This window comes from Solanum dulcamara, chromosome 7 (genome assembly GCF_947179165.1).
Source record: "Solanum dulcamara chromosome 7, daSolDulc1.2, whole genome shotgun sequence".
NCBI lineage: Eukaryota > Viridiplantae > Streptophyta > Magnoliopsida > Solanales > Solanaceae > Solanum > Solanum dulcamara.
In genome coordinates, this window is record NC_077243.1 from 73100441 (window position 1) to 73128036 (window position 27596).

The 27596-nt window shown below is 31.2% G+C and overlaps 2 protein-coding genes and 1 non-coding gene across 3 annotated transcripts; 1 reads left to right on the plus strand and 2 right to left on the minus strand.

Moving 5' to 3' along the window:
• Positions 1-13039: 13039 nt before the first annotated feature.
• Positions 13040-13803, minus strand: LOC129896934 (protein BRICK 1). Its single transcript, XM_055972927.1, has 2 exons — positions 13433-13803; positions 13040-13328 (listed from the first exon to the last, which is right to left on the minus strand). The coding sequence occupies exons 1-2, from the start codon at positions 13563-13565 to the stop codon at positions 13204-13206; spliced, it is 258 nt and encodes an 85-aa protein (XP_055828902.1). The 5' UTR covers positions 13566-13803; the 3' UTR covers positions 13040-13203.
• Positions 13804-15329: 1526 nt separating this feature from the next.
• Positions 15330-17313, plus strand: LOC129896933 (L-type lectin-domain containing receptor kinase IX.1). The gene has a single exon (XM_055972926.1). It carries the CDS (start codon positions 15330-15332, stop codon positions 17277-17279), a length of 1950 nt encoding a protein of 649 aa, XP_055828901.1. The 3' UTR covers positions 17280-17313.
• Positions 17314-19478: 2165 nt separating this feature from the next.
• TRNAN-GUU (transfer RNA asparagine (anticodon GUU)) lies at positions 19479-19552 on the minus strand. The gene has a single exon. It is a non-coding gene; the product is annotated as a tRNA-Asn (tRNA).
• Positions 19553-27596: the final 8044 nt, after the last annotated feature.

Genomic DNA, 27596 nt, shown 5'->3' on the forward strand with positions numbered 1-27596 from the left:
TTACTCTCCAACGTGACTTAAACCCTTAACCTACCGATTTATAATGAAGGTGCTGAACCATTTGAACTTATTCAGATCTGTACTAAATATGTTATTGTTATAAAATTCTAACTATACTATTAAGATTTCTCAGACACTAACTCTTTAATTTGTTGCCTGCACTCTTTTAAAAAAATACTTTTCTTGAGTCGAGAGTCTACTGTAAACCATTTCTCTACTCGTCAAAGATCTAAGGAATGCACATACTCACCATTTTACGACCTTACTTCTAAGATTATATTGAATATTCGATTGTTATAAAATTCTGACTCTATTACTGATTATAGGCTTCAAGAAAAATTGAAAAGAAACAAAAATAAATAGTATTACTATATATTTTCTTATTCCAATTATACCCCTGACCTAATTTCCCTGTAGAATGAAAGTGGCCTATTTTGTTCCCTTTTCCATGGATACACCATCTTCTTCCCCCACCACTTAGCCATGTTGATGTTTTTAGTGCTTCTTTCATCCATAGGTAATCTTTTTATTGGTTTTTCACCCGGTTTCTGAAATCTGTGGAATCCTAATTAAATTTGGATCGCACAATACAGGGCTTATTGGGGATGGCGCTTCCAACAAAATTTTTTTTGCTCGAATCCGAGACTTCTGATTAAGGATAAAACAGTCCCACCACTGATCATCCATACCTAATCATTTCTCTTCTTCTTGTTTTTTCTTCCTTATAACTACATTTTCACTTTTTTTTTTTGGTCAGCAAACGACCCCTCGCCGCTTGCATTTCGCCCCTTCATATTTGGAACACGAAAAGCCAATTAAACAAAATGTCCAAAATTTTCATTTATTTATATTTTTACTATACGAAATATCTTAATTTTATTACATTCTGAAACCATGCATAGTCTTAAAAGTAGTGAATTATCTCGACTTTTTTTTTTAACCTAAGGTTCAACGTAGGCTTAAAAATGTCTAAATACGTGTCTAGTATTGTTGAGATTAGAAGAAAAAAAAGTGTTATTTGAAATTGAAGTTAAAAAAAAGAAAAGAAGGTATTTCGAAGTTAAAATTATGTTCCATAAAAATAAAGTTGAAGTTTTATGACTTGAAGTACTTAAAAAAAATAATCTTATACACTAACATGTTTTCATACTTCAAATTTTATATTTTAAAGTTTATAGTTGAAACAATTGGCTAGTATGAACAAATAATTATTCAAATACCAAAATCGTCTATAGGTAGTAAAAAATCATATTAAGTGCATCATCTTTAAAAATGGATCCTGTAATATGTAAATTTAGATTAATCGAACTTCAATATAAGTACTATACATCGAATGAGATTAAAAAAAATAGTCCAATTGTGTCTATTGCTTTCTATCTTTATTCGAACACTTAAAGAAACAACTGATCCATTTCAATTTTCTATAACTAACACAAGAATTATATTGGACATTTTTCTATGATAAGGTGAAGATAATATTGGATATATATAGAGATGCCTTAGATAAAAGACACCTTCTACTATAGGATAAACAAACAATTCTTTCCATGTTAACTTTGTCACTTCACAAGAAGAGAATCACCATATTTAGAGAATGGAGGACATATACCTAAAAAAATTGACATTTCACTTCCAATAAAGTTCCATTACGTAAACTTGGACCAATTAAGTTTTTTTTTTTTAGAAGAAATTATTTTATCCAATGACAAAGCCTCATAACCCTCTCATTCTCAATCAATAAGACAAAAGGATGTTAGATAAATAGATTAAGCCGCGATGAATTTGAAATTTTAAAAAATATGATGGGGAGGAAGAGGCGTGGCAAAATGAAATATTAACACGGTGACACAAACTCTCAATCAATTCGATATCGATATATAAAGTACATATGTTCCAAAATTGTCTAAAACTCTCTCAAACGTAAAAAAAAAAAAAAAAAAAAAAAATCATACCTTGATGATCAATACTTCTACTACTAAAAAATTGCTATTTCTTGCAAATAAAAAAATTACACGTCTATCTTTTCAATACTTCTACTACTAAAATATCGCTATTTCTTGCAAATAAAAAATTACACGTGTATCTTTTCAAATCTAATATGATCAAAATGTAAAAGGAAAGGATATGCCTCTTTTCTCAACTTTAAATTGTAGATGTATAAATCTTGCCCCCTTCTTCTCTTTAAATTGCTTATTATTTTTTAAAAGTTTTAATTAAAAAGACTTTACCATATTTTTTTATACGTATATATATATATATATATATATATATATATATATATATATATATATATATATATATATGATTCACGTCATCACATGAGCGGATTTAGTTAATTGAGTGTGGATTTCTAGGAAATCAATTAATTTTAATTTTGTGATGATCCTGTATTTGTTGGAAACCTAATAATAAAGTAGATTATTGGTCTAGCAGAAGAAATGAAACCGGATTAAACTCCGCTGACCTCTTGGATAAGGATTTGATTTCCCTTGAATCAAATAAAATATATATATATATATATATATTTTAAATTTCAGATTTATAAAAATTCATAAACTTTAAATTAAAATTTGAATTCTATCGAATTGACGAATTCATTGTTGGACTGGACCCCTACCTGCCCTCTCAACGTCAAATATGAAAGAAAGATGTTTTACGTCAAGACATGTTGTTCAATTGTCTCAGTATTAATTAAAAGTCAAGTATCTCATCTTACAGATTACATGTTTGATCGATAAAAATAATTATTTTTGTTTATATTATAATAGACTATTTATATCATATTTTTAAAATGCAATCCTTCTCAAATTTTATTAAAATGAGATGTCTTGCACACTCGACTGCCTGGTCCTGCCCTGTTAAATCTTTGATTTCAGACCAATTAAGTAAATAGGGGCCATTTGGGTTCCTAGAATTCACATGAAAAAGATAAAATATTGTGAAAGGCAGCTGTTGGTGGCTGATCAATGATTTTATCTTTAAACAAATTAGGTCATGATGTAACATATATCGTTAACTTTTTTTCTTTTCTTTTCCTTTATATTTTAAATGTTAAATTACATTTACACTTGTAAATATATTCTAGGGCTCTTAACACGACAGTCGTTCGGCCAAAACAATTACAAAAATATATTTATTTTCTAATTTATTATTTTGGTGAACAACTAAACAGTATAAAAATCCCTATAGCTTTCTGATTAATATTTATATGATCCATATGAAGCTCCCAATTAAAAAAAAATAACAATATAAGTGGCAACGTTAATGGAGCAACATGATAGTGTGAAGAAAAAAAAAAGAAATTGATATAAATAACCTTCTATATATCAAGATAATAATCGATAAATATATATACCTTTTTATATATTAACATACGATATATCGATATAATATCTGCTCACACAGAAAAAATAGAAGCTATATTTTCAACTTCAGTGTGCATGAGGTGTAGAAAATTCAGAAAGTTATCCTACTTTAATTCCTCCACAAACGCAACTTGAACTATTTTCCCCCTTTTTAAGCATCTTTAACTTTTGGTTATTATTTGCTAAGATAATATTTATTGGATCTTTTATTAAGTAGTAGTCATCAATAAAGCATAAAAAGTGGAATTTAAATCATTATTCGAAAATTTAAATATTCATGGAGATTGTAGCCAGCTGCCAAGTTTTAAAGGGATGGGATAAAAGTATTTTTGATTCCTAACTTATTAGTAAAAAAAATTGATTATAATTCGTGATATATGACTTAGTATATTTTATTTTTAATCAATCAAAATATGTGATTTTGATTTTATGTAAGAAATGTATTATATTTGTACAGTTTTTAAAAGTGTATTATCCTTAAATATAGAGCGAAAATATAAACTTATATAACACATGAGTAATTAAATGATGGAACAGTTAATAATTTTGAAGCTTTGTGATTATTCACCAACAAAAGGATCAAAAATGTACATTTCAAGTAATTGAACATTGAATATATTTAACTAAATATCACAAGAACTAAAATAAAAATTCATCCATAATTAAGAGATCAATGATATTAATCCTAAAGATATTTTAAAAAGAATATTATGTTATATCAATGCATTTATATTTTAGCAAGTAATTTGTTTTACTATTAGATTACTAATCACATTTCTATGGACGACTGATTGTATTTATCTTTTAAAAAATGACTTCACAGTGTAAAAATAAATAATTCAAAAACAACCTCTCTACTTCAATGAGGTAATGATAAGATCGACATATATATTTTATATTTCTCAGATTTTCTTTATGAGATTTCTCTAAATATGTTGTTGTTGTTATTGTTATTATTATTATTATTATTATTATTATTATTATTATTATTATTGTGTAAAATTAAATAAATAAAATAAGAAAAATGCTAAATTAATAGTGGAAATCCCAGCAAAAAGTTACTTTATCTATAAAAAGCCCTCGAATCTATTTAATATTTTCTCAAAATATATATTCAGATTTATTCAGGAATGTCTCTATCAATACCTAAGTTGCTGATGTAATCTAAAGATGTATGTATATACTATAAAACACAGCTAGCAAATCATATTGTAAGTAGGCATACAAGTGTGACGCCACTCCATTAAGTTTACGGGATCGGTGGACCGAGATAGACAAAAATATTTTATAAAATTAGTTATTTTGCATTTTAATTGAGATAATTATTAATATAATTATTGTACAAAATAGTTTTTGAAATTAATTAATACTCCTAATAAAATATGTGATAAAATAATTTCATATTTTATCCTAAGATTGTTATTCATCTCATCCAATGATTCAAAAGGAGGGGTTGCAACATTAAACATTTTACGTAGAATGAAGTGAGGCATAAGACCCGAAACACATAACGTATGTCTCATATATCTTCAACTTATAATTTATTACTAATAAATTAAGCAAAAGTAAATTTTTTAATATATTTGCAGATAAATTCAAATAAATTATCAATAATATAGAAAAAAATTATTATTTGAGAAAGATAACAATACAAAAAATGATAATAGTTGCAATAATCTTTAAAATATAATCATCATCGATTTACATATCTACTAGTCTTTTCCATCCTCAATTAATATTTGCATTGACTTTTGTTTATATGTTTTAAAGAAGGAGAAGAACAAAAAGTGCAAGAGCAATGAAAAAATATGGATAAGATTATCTCACAAACATAGTGTTATGAAATCTCTATCCTATCAAATTCAGGCACAGTCATCTAAAAAAAGTAATTATATATCTCACTACATTTTCTACAACATGAAAAATATGATAACATAAAGTATAAATATCATTACACCATCATAATCTATAATAAAAATGCTTTTAAAATACCAAAAATCACATTTAACGCCCGGAGCGTACGTTTTTATGCTCGAAGCTTATGCTTTTATATTTGGAGCTAAGACACAATACTTAAAGTGCAAATTCAGTAACGTAACTGACCTGACATATGTGAAAGTGAGGATTAATAAACAACTCGTCAGTTATAATTCGCATGTCCAGAAAAAGAAATAAGGGTATTGAGATGGATGTGTATTGCATATTCTACGAGAGATAAGGTTTTGAAAGTGATATTTGAGATAAGGTGGAAGCGGTCTTTGTGATGGACAAAATGAGAGAAGTGAGACTGAGATTATTCGGGCAAGTGAAAAGGATTTTCACATATATTTTAGTGAACAGGTGTGAGAGATAGACTATTGTGGGTATGAGGAAAGGTAAAGATATGCCAAAAAAGTATCAAAGAGAGGTGATAGACAGGATATGGTATACTACCCCCTCCCCCTACCAAGGACATGGTTTTAGATAGGAGGATATGAAGGTGGAGAATTAGGGTAGAAAGCTAGTAGGTAGTCGAGCGTTATCTAGGCTCCCTTATTAGTATTAATATTATTACTCTCTTCATCTTACTCTCCGATTTTATCATATGCTTTCCTTTTCAACTTAAAACTGCGTAAACACCACCCTTCTTAGACTCCATTTCAAATTACACTAAATATGTTGTTATTATTGAAGTTTTTGATTTTTTTTTTTATAATCTAAAAATATCTATAGACCAATTGACATATTTTATTTTTTCAACAAACAATTGGCATACTATTCAAAACTCGGTGAATAATATGACTCTTTGGTAATATTTCTTTCTTTCGAGTATAATATCTCCACCAAAGAGCATAAGGTCTCTAGATTTTTTTTACTAGGATTTTTTTTAGAAGTGCAAAAAGAATTGACTTCTCATATTATCTTGTGTGGATGTAAAGTGGTCTTCTGCAAATGGGCTGGTCCATGGATTTAGACATTACATAGAGGCCTTGAGATGTTGTAGCCCACGTAAAGTACAGAAAGGGCACAGTGCATGTAAAGTGTGTCACATTACTATTGGGTTGAGAAAAATGTTATTACATGTGTAGGTAGGGCTGTACAGGGCAAACCGATAAACCACACCAAACCAACAAACCAAATCAAATCGGAAAAAAACCCGACTAGTGGTTTGGTTTGACTTGGTTTGGTGTTTGGAAAAAAAACCCGACTATTATAGGGTTAGTTTGGTTTTAACTAAAAAAAGTCAAACCGAACTCAAACCGATCCGATTATAGATATACTACTTTTAAATTATGTTATACATAAAAATATTTATTAAAATATAATTTATAAATATTTTTTAAAATTTTTTCATAATTTTTGTTTTCTTTCTTACATTTAGATTTGGACTTGATAAACCCATCTAAATAATATACAAAAAAGCCCATCTTATAAAGTTATATTATAAAGTTAAAACTTCAAACAGTGTTCTGCCTCCATCTTATATGTTGATATTTTGTACTAGAACTCTTTTTAAGAAGCGCTGCTCTGTGCTTTTTATTAGATACTATGAAAAATCCGAGAAACTCGAAAAAACCCAAAAAATCCTAGAAAAAATGATATCGAAAAAATCGACTTTTGTTGGTTTGGTTTGGTTTATAGATTTAATAACCCAACACAAATGATTTGGTTTGGTTTGTAAAAAATCTGAACCAACCCAATCCATGTACACCCCTAGTTGTAGATAGCTTTATTGGCAAGAGATAACCTTCACTTGAGTAGGAGTTGCCTTTCTCAACCGATTTAAATTATATACACAGACAATAAAAAAAAATTAAAAAATATATATTAATAATGCAAAAAGTATAACTTAACCACTATAATGTTTTATTTATCAATCTTGATGTCAATGTATAAAACTTGATAATTAAGATTTTGATTGAATAGAGATCTATCATGCGATTATGATATCTGATTTGAAAATGGGCCAATGCATAATCTGTGTTGGAGGATTCATAAAAGTTTCAAAAATGACGTCTTCTCTAGGATTTTAGAGACTTTAGTTTGTTTCTCTGTGAGTTTAACTTATATAAATTGATAGTGTAATTTTTTTATATATTATTATGTCACCTAAAGGATATCTACAAATAACTTTTCATAACAAGTAAAATTTATAATCTTAAAAATAAAATAGGTTACATGCTACAACAATAAAATTGTACCAATATTTCAATCTTGGGGATTATTAGTGTTTTATGTGAAATAAGAGGGATGATTTTGAATCTGAAGCCAAATATAAGGGACAATTTTGAGCCTTTTCTCGACATATACTTCCTTTGTCTCAAAATACTTGTCGTGTTTTTCATTTACACGCCTCTTTAAGAAAATATTAATTAGGAGGTGTGTTTAATTATTTTACCCTTATTTATGTCTTGAGCTATTCTCTCTCTTCATTGAATAGTTACTCTATTTATGTGCCATAATTGGGGTGTCTATAGTCTCCACGAACAATTATTACTAGAGGTAAATGAGAAAAAATAATTAATTTTATCTTGAACTTCTATAATGATAAGTATTTTGAGACATTTTTGTAGTAAGACCGACAAGTATTAAAATTGCCTAATGGGCTGAAGGTTAGCCAGGGAGGAAAAGAGACCGGACAGTGCCAAATTAGTAGGTCACATATTTTTGTGTTGCATGGCGCCGTTGTACTTTAACTGTCTTATCTATCTTATCTTATCTTATTTATTTATTGTAGTTATGCCTCTTTCTTCCCGTACCACTCTACCACGACTTTCCCTTTTGCTATTCCTGTTTTCATCTTGTTTTCTATATGTTTGCCCCTATCTGACCTTTTATCTTGTCCTCTCTTAAAACCGAGGGTCTTTCGGAAACAGCCGCCCTACCTTTCAAGGTGGGGGTTAGGTCTGCGTACATTCTACCCTCCCCAGACCCCACATTATGGAATTATACTGGATTTGTTGTTGTTGTATATTTCTGTGTTGCACTTGTGTTTGGAACTGGAGAGCAATTGCACTCTTCTCACTACTTCAGTGTAGAGAGCAACCATGGAGAGTAATTGAATCTTTATGTTGTTGGGTGATAAGAAATGATTTGTTTGATTACGGTGGTGGTCGGTCCGGCTTCCATGCACCTAGATTATTCCACTGGGTGCCTTTTACCTCCCACAGGCACGCACAGGTACCTCACCAAGGCTTTAGATGGAAAGATATCACCTCCTACTATTTTTTTTTTTACCTAAACCTCATTGTTCTCAACTTTTTGACTACTAGGCCCTACCTATATCACACAATCATACCATCAATGAGAAACCAAATCATTTACGGCGACGACACAAATCACTGCTTTTCAGCCTACTTCACGATATCCCCCACAGCTACCATAACCACTGTTTTTAAAGCTTATTCCTAAACTCTTCCATAGCCAATACTGCCAAAGCCCAATAAATTTGTTCTCTATTCTGTCCCCACAGCCAACACCAAACTGCCGTAAGACCCCTCACCACATTACCACAACCACTGCCACTACTACTGAGTCCACTGTTAACTCCTTTAGCGGCATTCCTTTAACAGCAGCTATTGCATCCCACTACATTACCTTCTCTGCATTATAGCTAGATGACTCTTCGCCTTATTCACTGCACATGTTAGTTTCTTAGTGCCTGTTTGGATTTAACTTATTTTAAGCAGCTTATAAGCTGTTTAAAAAAAATAAGTTGACAGCTAAAAAAATTAAGTTGGGGTAGCCCAACTTATTTTTTTGGCTCATAAGCTGTTAAGCTGCTTTAGATAAGCTCAGCCAAACAGACCCACATATTTTTTTGGACTTATTTTAAGCACAAAATGACTTTAAGTTGGCCCGCCAAACACTCAAAAAAGTTGAAAACAGCTTATAAGCCAATCCAAACGGACTCTTAGAGTGGTAAAGTTCTTCTCTTTCTAGATTCTTTCTACTGCTTAGCAGGCTACTGCACTCATCCTGTCTCAAAGTATCGACAAGTATAAAGCTGTTATGTTCCAGGAGAAAGCAATCACCCCGCTTCACCAGCTGATCTTCAAAGAAGATAAATGCATCTCTTGGAATCAGAAAAAAATATAGAGTTGCAAACCAACAGAGTGCTGTTCATTTAAAAATAATGCCGACTGCTTAACAAATTGCAACTCTGCATAACTTTATCCACATAATAACATGCAAGTGTCCTCTTTCGATATTCAGGTTGAACTTCATAGTGGGAACACAAGAGTGGAAGAAATTATGTATCCAGGTATTAAGGAGGTATTAGGCTGAGGATATGTCGACGGTGGTGCTTACCAACCAAGCATGGCCAACATTGTAGGAGGGCTTGAGGATGCCATGATCATAGAAAACAATGCATCAGAATATATGAACTTTGAAGTCCATTGAAACCTTTGGAGGAACTAATCATTTCTCTATAGAGAGGTCCATTAACCTTCCACCCACTAAATATGAAATAGATCCATTCATCACCTCCTTTCAAAACCAGCTCCTCCAACTGCCGAGATAACTGTTCAGCAGAAGGATTACAGCTGTTGCATATATAACAGATTCAGGTGGGAAGTTTCTCAAACAAATAATTACTCCTTCAAATTCCTTTAACTTAAACCATCCCTTATTTATTCATTGAAGAAGATTCTATTATGTAATAGAGCTTCCAAATAAATGCCCTCTAGTAAAAAATTCAAGCATCGTTTTTTCTTAAGCATGGCACAATAACACATGTAGCTTAGCAGAAATTAAATAGTTCACTACTTAGGGTCATTAAACTACTGAAGCATTAATCTATCAGAGAATAAGATTCAACCCACAACAGTCTGACACTTCAATCTCATATCAATGAAAAGACGTACAATCCAAGTTTAGGGTTCAGCCGACATGCCAAAAAGCAGGAAATTTTGTCTACCCAACACCTGATAAGTGGCATTGGCTCTTTTTCAAAAGAAAAACGAGTAAATTACTCTAATCACCAGTCAGATGCAACTATGTATTATGAAAGATTGTGCAACAATTGACAGTTTACTAATGGGTTTATCTTTCCATGATAACGACGGCAGGCATACTTTCATGATTACATGAAATAGATTACATGAAATAAATTGCGACCAGTTAGCAGAAATGTGCTTGGGTCCAAATATAGGATAGAGTTCTTGATTAGTCCCTGTACATATGCAGTATCAAGTCCAAGGAATCCCTCTCTCAACCCCACTTTGGCACAATATTCAAATAGCATGTGGTGAAAACATATATCATTCGTCATTGTTGGAGGGAAAGAAAATTTCACGAGTAGGAGATACCAAAATTGTAAACAAGAATTGCAACAACAGCTAGTTTGAATTAGAAAGATTCTGAACTTAATGAACCATCAAAAGAAGGTTGAAAATTTTCAATAAACTCAACAGCTTTTTTATGCAATGCATAAAATTCATGTTGCTTAGACTCTTCAAAAATGTCGGACGTGTGTGTTGGATCCTTCAAAAGCAGGGCATTTTTGGAGGATCCGACACAGGTGCGGCAACATTTTTGGAGAGTTTGAGCAACATAGCATAAAATAACCCATAGCCTGTGAGAACTTGTTACATTACCAGTCTAAAATTCAGATTAAGGATGAGAATTGTGGTCGTTGACGTCTAGTAAAAAGCTAGTCATTATATGATGAATCCTCACAAGTTATTAAGGATCAATACAACTGTCGTTACTAGTTTAGAATTGATGTTATTGTTGCAAGACTAACAATAAAATATGTCAAATGGTTAACATAACGAAGATGGATGAGACAGAGCAAGTTCATACCACAGGCATCATACATGCACGCAGGGTGTTAAACTTTTATGTTTTTATTCAGCAAGTAGGGTGTTAATTCCAGAAGATTAGAACTATTAAAATTAAATATGGAGGGAACAAATGAGAAGACTCACTGCCCTGGAAACCCTTCCATTTCAGTATCACATGCTTTTGGCACTTAAAGTTACATGGAGTCTGAATAAACAAGTTTCATGTCTCTGTAAAAATGAAATATGTGTGATATAAAAGAAAGAAACCTGATCAAGTTGAAGAGCTGATTAAAAGCAGCGTGATTCAAGTTGTTTCTGGATTGAGAGATCTGAGAAATTTGTTGCTGATGAATTGACTCACTCTTCTTTTTTTTTTTGACAAGAGATGAATTATCTCAGATAAAAGCAACTAGAACTAAGAGTTATTACTATACCATATTCCTATAAGTCCATTACAAATCAAACACTGGTATAATCTTACAACTTTGTATTAAAAAAACTGCTCAAGCTAAGCTAAGAGCTGGGTGGCTAGTATCAAGAAGGCAAGGGAAAACACGTAAACACTTGAAGTCAATACCCAGTATCCTTCTTCATACATAAATCAACCGTGTTACCATCTTACCGATAAGTCGATAACGAATATGGAAAATAGCTGCATGGTACGCAGCCTGCAAGCTATTTCATTCTCATGTAACCTTTCATTACTTTAAATTCTATACTAAAAACAATTACTTCCTCTGCCCCAATTTATGTGTTATTCTTTCATTTTTAGTCTGTCCCCCAAAAAATGTCACACTGCCTTATTGAGAAACTATTCAACTTTAAACTTTTAACATTTTATGATAATTTAAAGCCACACAAATGTCTATGTCTTGTTTAAACCACAAGTTTCAAAAGTCATTCTTTCTTACTTAAATCCACCCAGTCAAACATTGTCACACAAATTGGGATGGAGGGAGTATTAAAAATACTACAATAGAGCGTGTTGGGATTAAGTCTTAGTTGATGTTACACTTAATTCTGATGTTTCCAGGAAGTCATTCTATTCTAGTTAAAGACTTTAAAGTCCAAGTATTGATTTAGAGACCTCTTAATTTACTTCAAAAGATCATTTTTAGTATTTCAAAGAATGCGGAATGGATCAGACATAGCTGACCAAACTAGTTTGAGATTAAGGGTAGCTGACTGATTGATTGCCCGAGTACAAGAATGAGATTTCACATGATTGTATTACATAACAAGTGTATATATATATTTTTTGGAAGGTCAAATAACTTTTATAAATAAACAAGCACAAAGGATGTGTCATTACATTTGCATATTGCACAACTTTTCAGAAAATCTTTGTTGCACGGATTCTCCATAAATGTTTCCGCACCTGTGTCGGATCCTCCAAAAGTAGTGCACTTTTGGAGGATCTGACAACAACCGACAGCATTGTTTAAGAGTCCGAGCAATAGCAGAAAACAAAAGCCAACAAAAATACAACCCATCTAGAAACAGACAAGAAAATAAGAGGCCGAGATCTAGCAGACTAAAGTTCCAAGGAGTTACACGTAGAAAGCAAGCAAGGAGATTGAAACGACATTACAGAAGATATAGCGACATTGCTTCATATTAACTAGGTCAAAGGATGGTCCTGTAGAATTTACAGCAATATTTTGTCCCCTCAAAATCAGCCTTCCAATTCCTGTTTCCACATGTTCACTAAACAATCTCTATCATGCATTAGCAATGAACCAACCCAAGAGAATAGTGGTTTTAACGAACTGAAAAGTTAGACTAAAGAAACGCTAGATCCAATAGGTATGCAAGCTTTCAGCTACTAAATTCCACCAATCATTTGCACAAAAATTATGACAAATTATTTATTATCGGAATATAATGAACTGGATAGAGCAAAAATCAAACAAATTGAACTAATTCAGGATTGAGACACAATTAATTGAGATTTTGACAAAAATAAGGACTTTTCACAAATATTATCTCCAAAAAAAAAGCAACCTATTTATTATACAGAATTAAAGTAGCTTACAGATAAAGAGTATTAGTACCAATGCTGCATCATTTCAAACATTAAACAGAGCTGGATTAGCAGTTGCTGTGCTGACTTGGACTTCAAGCAGTTCTAAACGACGCTCCAGTGTATCAAGCTTCTCATTCAGTGTCGCCAATTTACTCTTCGTCGTCGCCTCTGGAAATACAACAAAATCAACCCCGAAAATGCATTAAAAAAAAGGAATTTCACAACAGCCGAAAAATTGCCCTAAGGAGATTGAATGAGTTAGAGAAATTTACCGAATTGAACGAGGAAATCGAAGAGTTTACGGACGTTAAGGGAGATGTGAGATATGAATTCACGATTCTCCCAATCTGCTTGTACTGCTATGCCTACATTCACCGCGTTTGTTATTCCTCCGGCTCGAGCCATTTCCGGTCACTATTTTCCGATCGACGGAGAAGAAAAGAGAGAGATCTGGAAAGAGAACAAACAATTCTGCAGTGATTTTTTTCTCTAATGGAGCTCTCAGCAGACTTCTGAGATAGTTGCTTTGTTGATTGCTGTTTTCCCCTTTTGCTATGTGTTTTCTATATTTTTATTTTTAGTGTGTCAATTTTATTTTTATTGGTTCCTTTTTTTGGTTTTTTAGTTTGGCTCCTACTCATATTGTAGGCCAAAAATAGTGATGGAGATGGTGATTACCTTCTTATCTTCAAAGGCAAGCATCTTTAATTGCAAGTCTTTTAAAACTTAATGACCATTTCGAATTATGATAGAAATTAAGTTTCAGTTATCTTATCGTAATTTTTGTGACCATTCTTATGATTTTTCACTTGTACAGGAGGAAATTTTGAGGCTTCGTGAATTTGTGGTCCTCTCGAGTCATGTTTGATTCATTAGTTTGTGGAGCTATTTATTCAATTTCAAACATTTATGGAATACTTATAACGAAGAAATTAATAATCAATTTTAAAAGAATTTTCATCAATACTGTATAATTTTTAGGATAGAAAAAACAATTTTTTTCTTGTGTTACTTGGGGTGCTGTGGCACCCGGTAGTCTCGGTTGAAACTTTGTATATATAGGTATAAATATATATAAATTGTATAAATATATCACATGCCACCCAAAGAAACAATGATTCTGTAACTCCACTAGTAAAAATTGCAATCGCTATGATTATGGGTTCAAATCTGTTCTTAGGGATGTTTTTTTGAAAAATAGTTAATAAGGCTTTCTATTGTTTAAGAAAACCAACTAATGTGAATATTGGAACCACACTACTGTTCAAAGTGGATATTGTGCGGCACCCAAAACCTAAAAATTCTGGATCCGTCTTTGAATCTGTATGCTTATGTTGAGTGCCGTCAATGATTGGACTAAACCACTTATTTTTAATTAAAGTTTAAATATGCTAAGCCCAATAATATAGGGACCAAAATAGGAACTAACCAACAATACAAACTAAAACTGTATTGTGTTTTATTTTAATAGTTCACTAGTGAAATTGGCTCCCCGCGAGTATATATATAATTCTTAAATGAATAATTTTTATTTTAATAAAATAGTATATAATATTTATATTTAGATTAGTGTCGAATATATAAATACTATTGATATTTCTCTTTGCTTAGTCAAATATACAAACTGCGTACCCTTGCGAGTGAGTTGTGAATTCAACCACCCCGTCACTTAAGAAAATACAGGCAACACACGATCCGTTTCAAGTCAATACTAATAACAAATTCTATTGATTGCTTTCTCTATAATCTTGTCAATTCTCATCAAATGAGAGTTGACTTTCAATACACAATAAGGTTACCTTCATAGGATTGTCACAATCTAACTTTATTACCTTATTATATTTGGTTAGTTGGAGCCTGCATTTTTTAAGGTAGAAGATTGCTGGCTTAGTCCTTATTTTATCTTCAATTCATACATATAATTAAGTTTCTTACAATTATAATATTAATTTGGCAGCTAAACATTATCATCAAGAAGAAGACTATCAAAATTGTTTATGCATAACCTTGACGACTATTGTAAAATAGTTGTCATTGCCCGGTTGTTACACGGGAAGTCAGCCCTTTGTCACTTCGATTAGTTACACTCTTGTAATTTGTTCAATCCAAACATTATTATACGAGTGTTTTATGACAAGGGGTATGAGCATTTTTCCATTCAATTTACCAATGGAAATTATGTCTTCCAATGTATGTTGCGTATTTCTCTTCATTGCCTTCTTGGTGATTCCGTTTGTGAATTCAGTGTACTTTCAAATATCTCGTTTTGGACCAGACGTTACTGACATACTCTATGAAGGGGATGCAGTCGCGTCTGTAGGAGAGATCGAGTTCAACAAAGTTAATTATCTTTGTCGCGTTGCTCATGCTATCTATAGAGAGAAAGTACCACTTTGGGATCCTGATCACTCCACAAAACTTGCTGATTTCACCACACATTTTTCGTTTACTATAGATACACTGAATAGTTCCTCGTATGGTCATGGCATCACATTTTTCCTAGCTCCAGTTGGTTTTCGGATTCCACCTAACTCAGATGGTGGTTTTCTTGGACTGTTCAATACAACCACCAGTGATTCAGCTCAAAGCCAAATTGTTTCTGTTGAGTTTGACTCATTTTCCAACGTTGAATGGGATCCTCCATTCGAGCACGTTGGTATCAACAACAATTCAATTGCTTCATCTGTGACAGCTCCTTGGAATGTTAGTTTACATAGTGGAGATCCTATTGAGACATGGATTACTTACAATGCTACTACAAATAATCTAAGTGTCTTTTGGAACTATGGAACAGGCCCGAATTTGAGCCTATTTTATATAATAAACCTCAAAGAGGTTCTTCCTCCATGGGTCACGATCGGATTCTCTGCTGCAACAGGACAAAATGTCGAGAGACATACACTTGAATCGTGGGAATTCAGCTCGAGTCTTGATATAACGGAGTTACGGGGTAATGATCGCGAAAAGATTGGACTTATTGCAGGGCTAACAACATTAGGCGGGATTTTGTTTGTGAGCGCAATTTTGGCTTTGATAGTTTTGAGGAAAAGGAGACGAAAGGTGAAGGGAAATCCAGAGGCAATAAGCTTGACATCTTTCAATGATGATCTTGAAAAGGGAGCAGGACCAAGAAAGTTTTCGTACAAAGAGCTGGATACTTCAACCAATCACTTCTCAGAGGAACGGAAATTAGGCGAAGGAGGATTTGGAGAAGTTTACAAAGGGTACCTCATGGATCTTGACATAGCGGTTGCTGTAAAGAAGATCTCGAGAGGATCTAAGCAGGGGAAGAAGGAATACATAACCGAGGTGAAGGTTATTAGTCGATTAAGGCACAGAAATCTTGTTCAACTAATCGGTTGGTGTCATGATCAAGGTGAGTTCTTACTTGTTTATGAATTTATGCCTAATGGTAGCTTAGATTTTCATTTATTTGGTAAAAAGAATCCTCTTAGATGGACTATGAGGTACAAGATTTCACTCGGTTTAGCATCCGCGTTACTCTATCTACACGAAGAATGGGAACAATGTGTGATCCACAGAGACATAAAATCGAGTAACATAATGCTCGATTCAAGTTTTAATGTCAAGCTTGGTGATTTTGGCCTAGCTAGATTAATGGACCATGAATTAGGTCCTCAGACTACAGGGCTAGCCGGAACTTTAGGTTATTTAGCTCCGGAATACATAAAAACAGGACGAGCAAGCAAAGAATCGGATGTGTACAGCTTCGGAATAGTTGCACTAGAAATTGCAACAGGAAGAAAATCAGTTGATCCAGGAACAGGGAAATGTGATGCAGGATTAGTAGAGTATGTTTGGGAATTTTATGAAAAAGGAAAACTTTTTTCTATTGTTGATGAGAAATTAAACATGGATTTCGAACAAGAACAAGTAGAACGATTGATGATTACCGCGTTGTGGTGTGCTCATCCCGAGAGCAATCTAAGGCCATCGATAAAACAAGCAATTCATGTTCTAAATTTCGAGGCATCGTTGCCTAATCTTCCAATGAAGATGCCAGTTCCTGTGTATTATTCACCTAGGCAATGTGGTGAACCAGGAGTTAGCTCGGGGGAGCCTACCATGACTTACACAAGCATCGATGTGGGTCGTTAACTATTTACATTATTTAGATATTTGTCTTAAATGAAGCGATATGGTTAGAAGTGACGTAGTAATAGTTATTGTTGTATCTAGTGGCTTGTAAATCTTGTGGATCTTATATATGTGGAATAAACAACTACATGTAGAGCTAAAAGATATGTTCTACAACCAACTCTTTTAGCTCACAATTCATGACATTAACACTTGGTTTGGATGGTTGTTATTCGCTCTATTCTATTTTATTATTAGTTTAAATACAATGCTTGTTTTGATTATTATTTAAATTTTATTATATCATATCGTTTATATCCATTATTAGGTAATGATGAAAAGTCCCATTTTGTGTAACGATCAATTTGGTGTGATCACATTGTTATCTTAATATATTTTTTATTTAATAATAATATTTTATAATTTACTCTACCCTGTACCCTACTTTTCTTGTAAGTTTGTCATTCAAATTATCGATGTGTGACATTCTGTAACGATGACAAACAATACAATCTATCCAAACATTAAATTCATTAAAACAATACAGTACGATGCAATACAACACAACACAATAGTACAATATAATACAATATATTATGAAACAATACATAACAATCATCTAAACAAAGTGTAAAATTTTGGATCCACCCCATAAACGATATAAAGATTCTACTGTTTGAATGGGTTAGGAATTTTGGCTTAAAATCACATTTTTTTCCTACCAAGACACTACAATTAAACTATTAAGTTTTTAAGATTTAAAAGTAAACTTTTAATAAGTTCAACTTTTAAAGATTTTTTGCACTAAATTCGTTCGTCTTATGTAAATATTATTGATTCAAAATTTAATATACTTTCCCTGTTATAACGAGGAAAAAAGACTTTTGAAATGTGTGACTTTAAATAAGCATAATTTTTTATGGCTTTAAATTATTTGATTTATGATAAAATAAGATATTTGAAATTAAATTGTTACTAAATGAAAATATGTCATTCTTTTTGTTTGTAAATTAATGGTGATGATGGTTGCCAATGTTGATAGTAGTGACTGATAATTGTGGTGGATGATAGTAATAACTAATGATAGTGATGAATGATAATGACGATTGATCATATATAGTTACAGTTGATAATGGTGAACTAACATTTTTGTAGATATATGTGAATAAACATCTTAATAATATTAAGATTTTGTTATAGATGTCATCCAAACCAATTTACTATTATTAAGTTGTGAGAAAATACACTCAATGGTTAAGATCTGAATTTGTTAATATTCAAACTTATATAAATTCAATCCGAATATTTAAAATTAAAATATTTATTAAGTGCAAACATATGAGAGCCTTGTTATGCTTTAAATTTCTTTGACATATATGTTAATAGGGTTGACATAAAAAATTTACCCAATTTAAGTTGGCTCTCTATGAGACAGCTCAATTCATGTTCTTTAAACCCTTAAGTCTGTTAGAGTTTTTTCGAGGCTACTCCATTCTTAATCTTAACTCACACTTATAAAAAGGCATACATATCTATTGAGAAGATATCTCAAATATACATAAACTTTTGAGTATTCATAAAAAGATTAATACATTAATATTTTTTTTCCTCAAAGCTTGCGATCAAGATGTGGTCTTTCTCAAGATCAACTCGAACAACTCAAAATAGTGAAGTGTAGTCCGACGTTCTTGACTATTAAATACATCATAAGCAGGAGCGGCTCAAGCAGATTAGTAGCCTAAAACCAAAATTAAATGGGGGCCTTAAACTTAAATTGATATTAACTTTATATAATTAATTTCTTCTAATATATTTTTTTCAATTGATAATATAATCATTCTTATTTTAAATTATCTTTTATGAGACATAGTACTTCAAATATGTTAAGTTTCTTCTAATAATTTTTTCATTTTATATGAAAAGTTTTCCTTTCTTCAAATAGCTAGTATTCAATATTTGTTAAAAATAATAATTTATAACCTATTATTACTGAAAAATGAGGCCCCTCAAATTTGGAAACCTAAGGCACATGTCTTTTTTTTAACATTATTGAGCCACCCCTAATCATAAGAAGGTCAAAACTATTCTATATTCAAAATTTATGCATTAACGACTATCAAATCACGAAGAAAAATTTAAGAGAGAAAAATCAGGAAAATATGCAAAATTGTAGTCGCAGGCCAACACCTCAATTCTTGTCAAAAAGATAAAATTTAAAAACGCTAGAAGGAGGGGTTGAACCTCCGACCTTGTGGTTAACAGCCACACGCTCTAACCAACTGAGCTATTCCAGCTTGATGACCTTGCCTTCAGAAACTAGATACTTAACAACTAATATTTTTTCCATTTTTTCTACGACATAAGAATAATTTCTAAAGACCAAAATTACTTTTAGCAAATATATAATCCAAGCATACCAACATGATTAATAACTAGAACACGAACGGATTATTATATTATAATTTCAATGTAAGATGTATGGTTTATATGTTTAATTTTATACAAAATTAAATGTCTATTTATATACACTAAAATAAGCATAGAAATATAAAATATTTCATTTATGGTAAAATAAAATATTTGAATTAAGATTGTTACTAAATATAAAAAGATATCATTCTTTTTGTTCGCGAGTTAGATGATGATGGTTGCTAATGTTGGTTAAATGATAGTAATTGGTGGGAGGAATTTATAGTTGTGGTGGGTGATAGTGATTAGTGGCAGTGGTGAATGATAATGTGATTGACCATATATAGTGATAGTTGATAAAGGTGATGAGTGATGACTGATCGTAGTGATTAACAGTGATGGTGGCTGCAGCTGAGGATTATGGGTAGCGACTAGCGACTAGCGATAGTTAATAATGGGTCTTGCGGTAGTTAATAACGGTGGACGACAATGGATAACGGTATGAGTGGACAAAATAATAGTGAACTCACATTTTTATAGAATCACATGAATAAGCATCTTAATGATAGTAAAACTTTGTTATAAATGTTAATCATTCAAATCTATTCACGCTTATTTAAGTAGTTATAAAAATAGGGTAAATTTAAAAAAAATACAGTAAAGTAGTTTCATTTGTATCAAACATAGCCAAGTTTTCATTTAAAAAAAAACTAACCCAAAATTAGCGATATATGTACATGCAACAAAAATTATTTTCAACAAAATGACCATATGTATATGTGATGTATCGATATGTATATATAATGTATCGATATTGTATAAATAATGTATACTCATGTATATATGATGTATATCTATATATCATAGATGTGTATATATATATATATATATACATATATTGTTGATACAATAAAGTGTAAATTAAATATACATTGTAGATTGATTTTTTTTCAATTCCAAACAACTTAAATCTCCTCTAAACAATCCCAAAATTTAGATATGAGCGTCTCTCAATATTTAGAATCTTTTGATATATTATTTACTCAAAATAATTCACATTTGCGGCACCTTAATTTTTAAAGTCAAGTTTTGAACATGGAAGAAGAAGAAGGAAAACAACAAAGAAATAAGGAAGGAAAGTAGGAAGAAGAAGGAAGGAAGGAAGAAGAAGTTGCAAGAAGAAAGAAGTGATTAATAGTTGCAAGAAGAAGACCAAATGCTGAAGGGATATAAGACAAGTTAAAGTGATAATTAAGGTAAGAATCCTTTAGTTAGGCTATTTTGGGTTATAATTAGTAGACTTTACCTAAATCTCATAATGGAAAAATCTAATTATACATCCCTCATCGTATCAAAATTATCCGATTTCCCCCTTTTTTCAGTTTTGCTGATACATTAGTTATGTAAACTTTACCTAAATCCCATAATAGAAAAGTCTAATTACTATACATCCCTCATCGTATCAAAATTGCCCGATTTCCCTCTTTTTTCAGTTTTGCTGATACATTAGTTATGTAATTGATACATCAACTTTAGCTGTAGAATAGTTAATGCAGATCATCTATTTATGAATAGCATCTTAATATAAGGTATGATTGGTTCTTTAAATCAATTACTGATCTAATTAATGAGATTAATTTATTAAAAAAAGCAACGGTTGTGTACATGAAGATTCAAGCCAAAAAACAGAGCATCAATTCAAACCAAAGTCGATTTCAATTTTTTTTCCAGTTTTGCTGATACATTAGTTATGTATCTGATACATCATCTTTAGCTGTAGAATATTTAATGCATATCAGTTATTTATGGATAGTATCTTAATATAAGGTATGATTGGTTCTTTAAATGAATTACTGATCGAATTAATGAGATTAATTTGTTAAAAAAAGCAACGGTTATGTTCATGAAGATTCAAGCCAAAAAATAGAGCATCGTCTCGAATGGAAAAAACAGAGCATCAATTCAAACCAAAGTCGATTTCAATTTTTTTTCCAGTTTTGCTGATACATAAGTTTTGTATCTGATACATCAACTTTAGCTGTAGAATAGTTAATGCACATCAGCTATTTATGGATAGTAGCTTAATATAAGGTATGATTGGTTCTTTAAATGAATTACTGATTTAATTAATGAGATTAATTGGTTAAAAAAAGCAACAGTTATGTTTATGAAGATTCAAGCCAAAAATTAGAGCATCGTCTCGAATGGAAAAAAACAGAGCATCAATTCAAATCAAAGTCGATTTCAATTTTTTTTCCAATTTTGCTGATACATAAGTTATGTATTTGATACATCAACTTTAGCTGTAGAATAGTTAATTCACATCAGCTATTTATGAATAGTAGATTGAGATAAGGTATGATTGGTTCTTTAAATCAATTGCTGATCTAATTAATGGGATTAATTGGTTAAAAAAGACAACAGTTATGTACATGAAGTTTCAAGCCAAAAAACAGAGCATCGATTATGTACTGCAGGTTTTTGATACATCAGTTATGTATAAACTGTGCTAATTAGAGACTGATACATCAATTTTGATACATAAGATCTATAGTTGATACATCAGTTGCGATACATATGTGTGAAATTTATTTCCTGCAGTTTTTTGATACATTAGTTAGGTATAACCTGTGCTAATTAAATACTGATACATCAGTTCTGTAGTTGATACATAAATTCTGATATATATATATATGTGAATTTTATTTCCAGCAGGTTTTTTATACATTAGTTATGTATAAACTGTGCTAATTAAATACTGATACATCAATTCTGATACATCAGATATGTAGTTGATACATCAGTTGTGATACATATGTGTGAAGTTTATTTCCTGCAGGTTTTTGATACATCAGTTAGGTATAATCTGTGCTAATTAAATACTGATACATCAGTTCTGTAGTTGATACATACATTCTGATACATATATGTGAAATTTATTTCCTGCAGGTTGTTGATTCATCAGTTAGGTATAACATGTGCTAATTAAATACTGATACATCAGTTATGATACATCAGTTCTACAGTTGATACATAAGTTCTGATACATATATGTGAAGTTTATTTCCTACAGGTTGTTGATTAATCAGTTAGGTATAACATGTTCTAATTATATACTGATATATCAGTATAGATACATTAGTTGTGTAGTTGATACATAAGTACTAATACATATATGTGAAGTTTAATTATTACATATATGTGATACAAAAGTATATGTATCAGATTCATTAAAAAATGGTAAATGTTATTGTGATACATAAGCAAGATGCCCGGGGCAGTCAAGTTTGATACATTAGAATACGATACATAAATTTTGATTTTATATTCGAGTTTGATAGATGAGAAAAACATACAAATCTTTTCAATTGATATATGAAAAGATTATTACATTTCAGTTGCTTACCGATTCTGATACATTACAGTTAATGTATCAGATACATTAAAACAACAGATACATCTAAAATGTTTACTATTACAAAAAAAATGATTATAATCTTCTTGATGACGTACTTCATTCCCTGCATTGACATGAAAAATGGTTAAATACAACATGAACTTTATACATAAATATGATGTATCAGACGCATTAAAATATTTGATACATGAGAATCTGATACATACAGAAGATGTATCAGAAGCAGTAAGGCTTCATAAATTATAATCTGATACATAAATGTAGATGTATAATCATTAAAACTTGATACAATAGAAACTGACACTTAAACATGATCTATCAGAAGTAGTAAATCTAAAAAAAAAATGACATTTAAAAAAATACTATGTATCAGAAGCGTTAACGCTTGATATATGAGAATCTGATACATAAACAATATGTATCAGAATCAAAAAACCTTCATAAAAACGGCATTAAAAAAAACTTAATTGACCCATACCTTTGGGAGATTAGGGCGTGTTGTAACCCCTTTAATCTTGTTGTCTAGTTCTTTGGGTGCATGTTTAACTGGAGTTTTCGACTTCAATTTCTCACGTAGCTTATTCATCACTGCTAGATCGTTATGATGTTTGGATGTAACCTCGTCGTAACCTTCCCAAGATGAATCAGAACCATGTGAAATAAGAATTTCTTAATTTTTATTCAACTGTGTGAGACCATGAACGGATTCCATATGTATCATTGAAGATATGAGTTAAAAAAAACAGAAAGATTTACAGAAGAAAGCAAATGATACCAATTTTAGAAGTTTTTTCAAAGATTTACGGAAGAAATCAAACGATATAAATTTTAGGAGAAATCAGATTGAATGAGGATGAAGTGAGATTCCAAATAAGAAAATTTAAATATACCTTAGTTAGAACCTTGAAATTGAGTAACAGATGTACTCAGAAATTCAAAATCTCAAAAACTGATAAAGATGAGCGAATTTAGGTGATGATTTAGGAAGGAAGAGTGATGTATCAGTGAGGGAGAGAGAGTTAAAAGAAAAAGAGAGATTTTGGATATTTTTTGGTATAATAGGGAATACAAGTAAATATGGTATTAGAATATGTGTAAAAGGGTATTTTTTCCTTATAATTATCGCTGAATGGCCATCTTGATTATTTTTTCCCAAAAGATTAATAATTAAAATGTAAATTGATTAAGATTCAAACTTAATAAAATAATTTTTCTTTATTTATTTTAGTTTGAAAATGTTTAACTTCAATTTATTATAACCGTCTTTTATATAATTATATTTTGAATGACTCTTAAACCATATTAGGATAATAACAATAAATGGGTAACTTAAATTAGATTGGATGAGTTGAGTTTGATTTTAGCATTTCTAGACTCGTGTTTTTTTTTGAGTAGATTTGTTTATTCAATTTAAGAACTTCAAATATTACAAATAGGGATGTTCACTGTTTGAGTAAAAACAGATCTAAATCGAAAAATCAAATTAAATCGATCTTTTATTTGGTTTGGATTTACATTTTAAAAATCGATAATAGTTGGTTTGGCTTTGATTTTGTTAAAAAAAAATCAAAGAAATAACCGAACCAAATCGATAAATTATATACATATATATTTTTTATAATTATATATACATAATATATTATTTTTTATGAACACTATTTTACGCAAAAGTGCAGAACACTAATTTAAAATAGTAAGGTATGATGCATCTTTTATTTGTACAACAATATCATTAGCTTGTGCATTATTTAGTAAGTTTATGTTATTTAGTACATTGGATTAGCTAACAATATAAATAGAAAGTTAAACATAATTAAAGTTTTGGTATAAGAATTATAATATCCAAGATAGCACGAATACAATTTTTTTTGAATGAATTATTGTCTTTTTTTTCCTTTCGAATGAATCATTTTTATTTTTTTATTTTTGTGTATGGTTAATAACCGAACCAAAACAAATTGAAATCGATAACAACCAAACTGATGGATATATATTTTATTTGATTTAATTTAGTTTTAATAATTTTAAAACCGATTAAATTGGTTTGATTTTAATTTTGATCAATAACCGCCCCTAATTACAAACTAACTCAACAATTAGTATTTTTTTTTAGTTTTCTACTGACACAAAAAAGTTCTAAAGACCAAAAATACTTTTAGCAAATATCTACGTACTCTATAATCCAAGCATACCAACATGATTAATAGCTATAACACAAACGGTTTATTATATTAACTTCAATATAAGATGTTTGCATTTACATGTTTAATTTTATATAAATTTAAATATTTTTTTATGTATAATTAAAATTAAAAAATATAAATATTAATTAAAATCAAATTAAATGATATATTTATTTATTATGCCTTAAATACTACTACTACTTTGATGTAATCTTACTTTGACAAATTAGTAGAAACGTTTCTCTAATATTGAATCTCTCTCTAAGCCCAGTCTCCAGAGAACTACCATGATCCCCAACATGAACAATCAATTTCCACCTCTAAAATCAAGTATATAATTAATTGGTTAAGTTAAGGGGATGCATACACTAGATTCTTCCACACCTCTACCATTAATAAAAGAAGAAGAAATAAAATTTGCACCTTGAAAAATGACCATGGGCAAATTTTTACTGACATGAAGGACATCTCTGCCCATATTGTTTCCTACTACTCAAACTTGTACTGAGCTCCCTTTCTCCACCTCTTTTACTAGGATTAACCCTTCTGAGCACAAATCAATATCCCTGGAGGATAGCCTCCATCTGGATACCCCTCTTAAGGATCAAGAGATCCTCTCAGCCTTGAAATCCTTTAGCCCTCTAAAGGCCCTTGGTCCTGATGGACTTCACCCTATATTTTACTTCTTTTACCAGAAGTACTGGATCTTGTGGAAACTAAGACCATTGAATTCTGCAAAGTGATCTTCTCTAACTACTCTATACTTGATCACATGAATTCTAACCTGATTTGCCTTATTCCCAAATGCCAAAATGTTGATAAGGCCTATTGGTTTATGTAATACTGCCTACAAGTTTATTTTAAAAGACACTGTTAATAGGATCAAACCCCTTCTCCCTCACATCATTGTCCCTACTCAAACAAGGTTTTTTTCTAACAAAAGTGCTGCTGACAATGCCATCATTGTCCAAAAATACCTTTCTCACTTCAAAAAGATGAGAGGAAAGAAAACTAGCATGATCCTAAGAATTGACCTTGAAAAGGTCTTTGACAAGATTAAATGCCCCTACATTAGGAATACTCTTTTATGTTTCAACTTCCCTACTGGCCTAACTAAGCTCATCATGTCTTGTGTTAGTAGTACCTTCATATCCATTTTGGTTAATGGGGAAAATCTGTTCCCTTCAATCCCTCTAGAGGTATAAGACATGTGATCTCTTATTCCATTATCTCTTTATCCTCTGCATGGAAAGGTTGTCTTGAAAGATTGAGCATGAAGTGGCTAATAAACCCTGGTCTCTTATCAAGATTACTATCAATGGACCCAAATTTTTCCATCTATTCTTTACATATGACCTTAATCACTTTGCCAAAGCCAACTGCCTTAACTGCAATACCATAACTTCTACCTTCAATGAATTCTACATGAACTCTGGCCAAAGGATCAACCATAACAAGTCCAAAATCATTTTTTCTCATAACTGCTCTAGTGCAAATACCGCCCAATGCTCTAACCAACTCAACAACAAGGCCTACTCTACCTTTGAAAAATACTTGAGATGCACAATATTAAAATAAAAGGCCTATCAATAGTGACTTCTAGTTCATCATTGACAGTATGAACAATAAGCTTGTAGGTTGGAAAACTAAGTTTCTCAATATGACTGGCAGAACAGTTCTTGCCAAGGCAACCCTTAGCAATATCCCCTCTTATATCATGCAATACATCATAATCCTCAGGAAAGTGACTCACACTCTTAACAAAATCCAAAGAAACTTCATATGGGGATCTACCAGTGAGAAAAAGAGAATCCATTTATTGAATTGAGATACTATTACAAATTCAAAAAAGAATGGAGGATCGGGAATCCAAAAGAGTGAAATCAAGAATAATGCACCCTATTCAAGTTTGGCATGAAGATTGTACCACAACCAAGAAAGCCTCTAGGATTAAATATTAATAAGTAAATATTCCAAACAAGGGATAAACTGGAGAAAGAATCCAGTATCAAGAGTTTGGAAGTTTGTGTTGGATAACTGGAGGGACTACAAAGAAGGCCACAAATAGACTGTCTTCAATGGCACAAGGTCTACTTCTTTAAAGATAAGTGGATACCAAAACACAACTCTATTAGAAGCATGATCCATGGTCCTCTTAAGAAAGAAGAAGAGAACATAAGGATTACCAGGCTGTGGAAGAATGCCATTTGGAATCTTAACAGCATCTCCTTCTACATACCTGAGAAACTAAAGGCTACCATCGATACCATTTGCATTTGGCAGGAAGGTACTAGAGATGATAACCTGATTTGGGACCTCTCCAGTAAT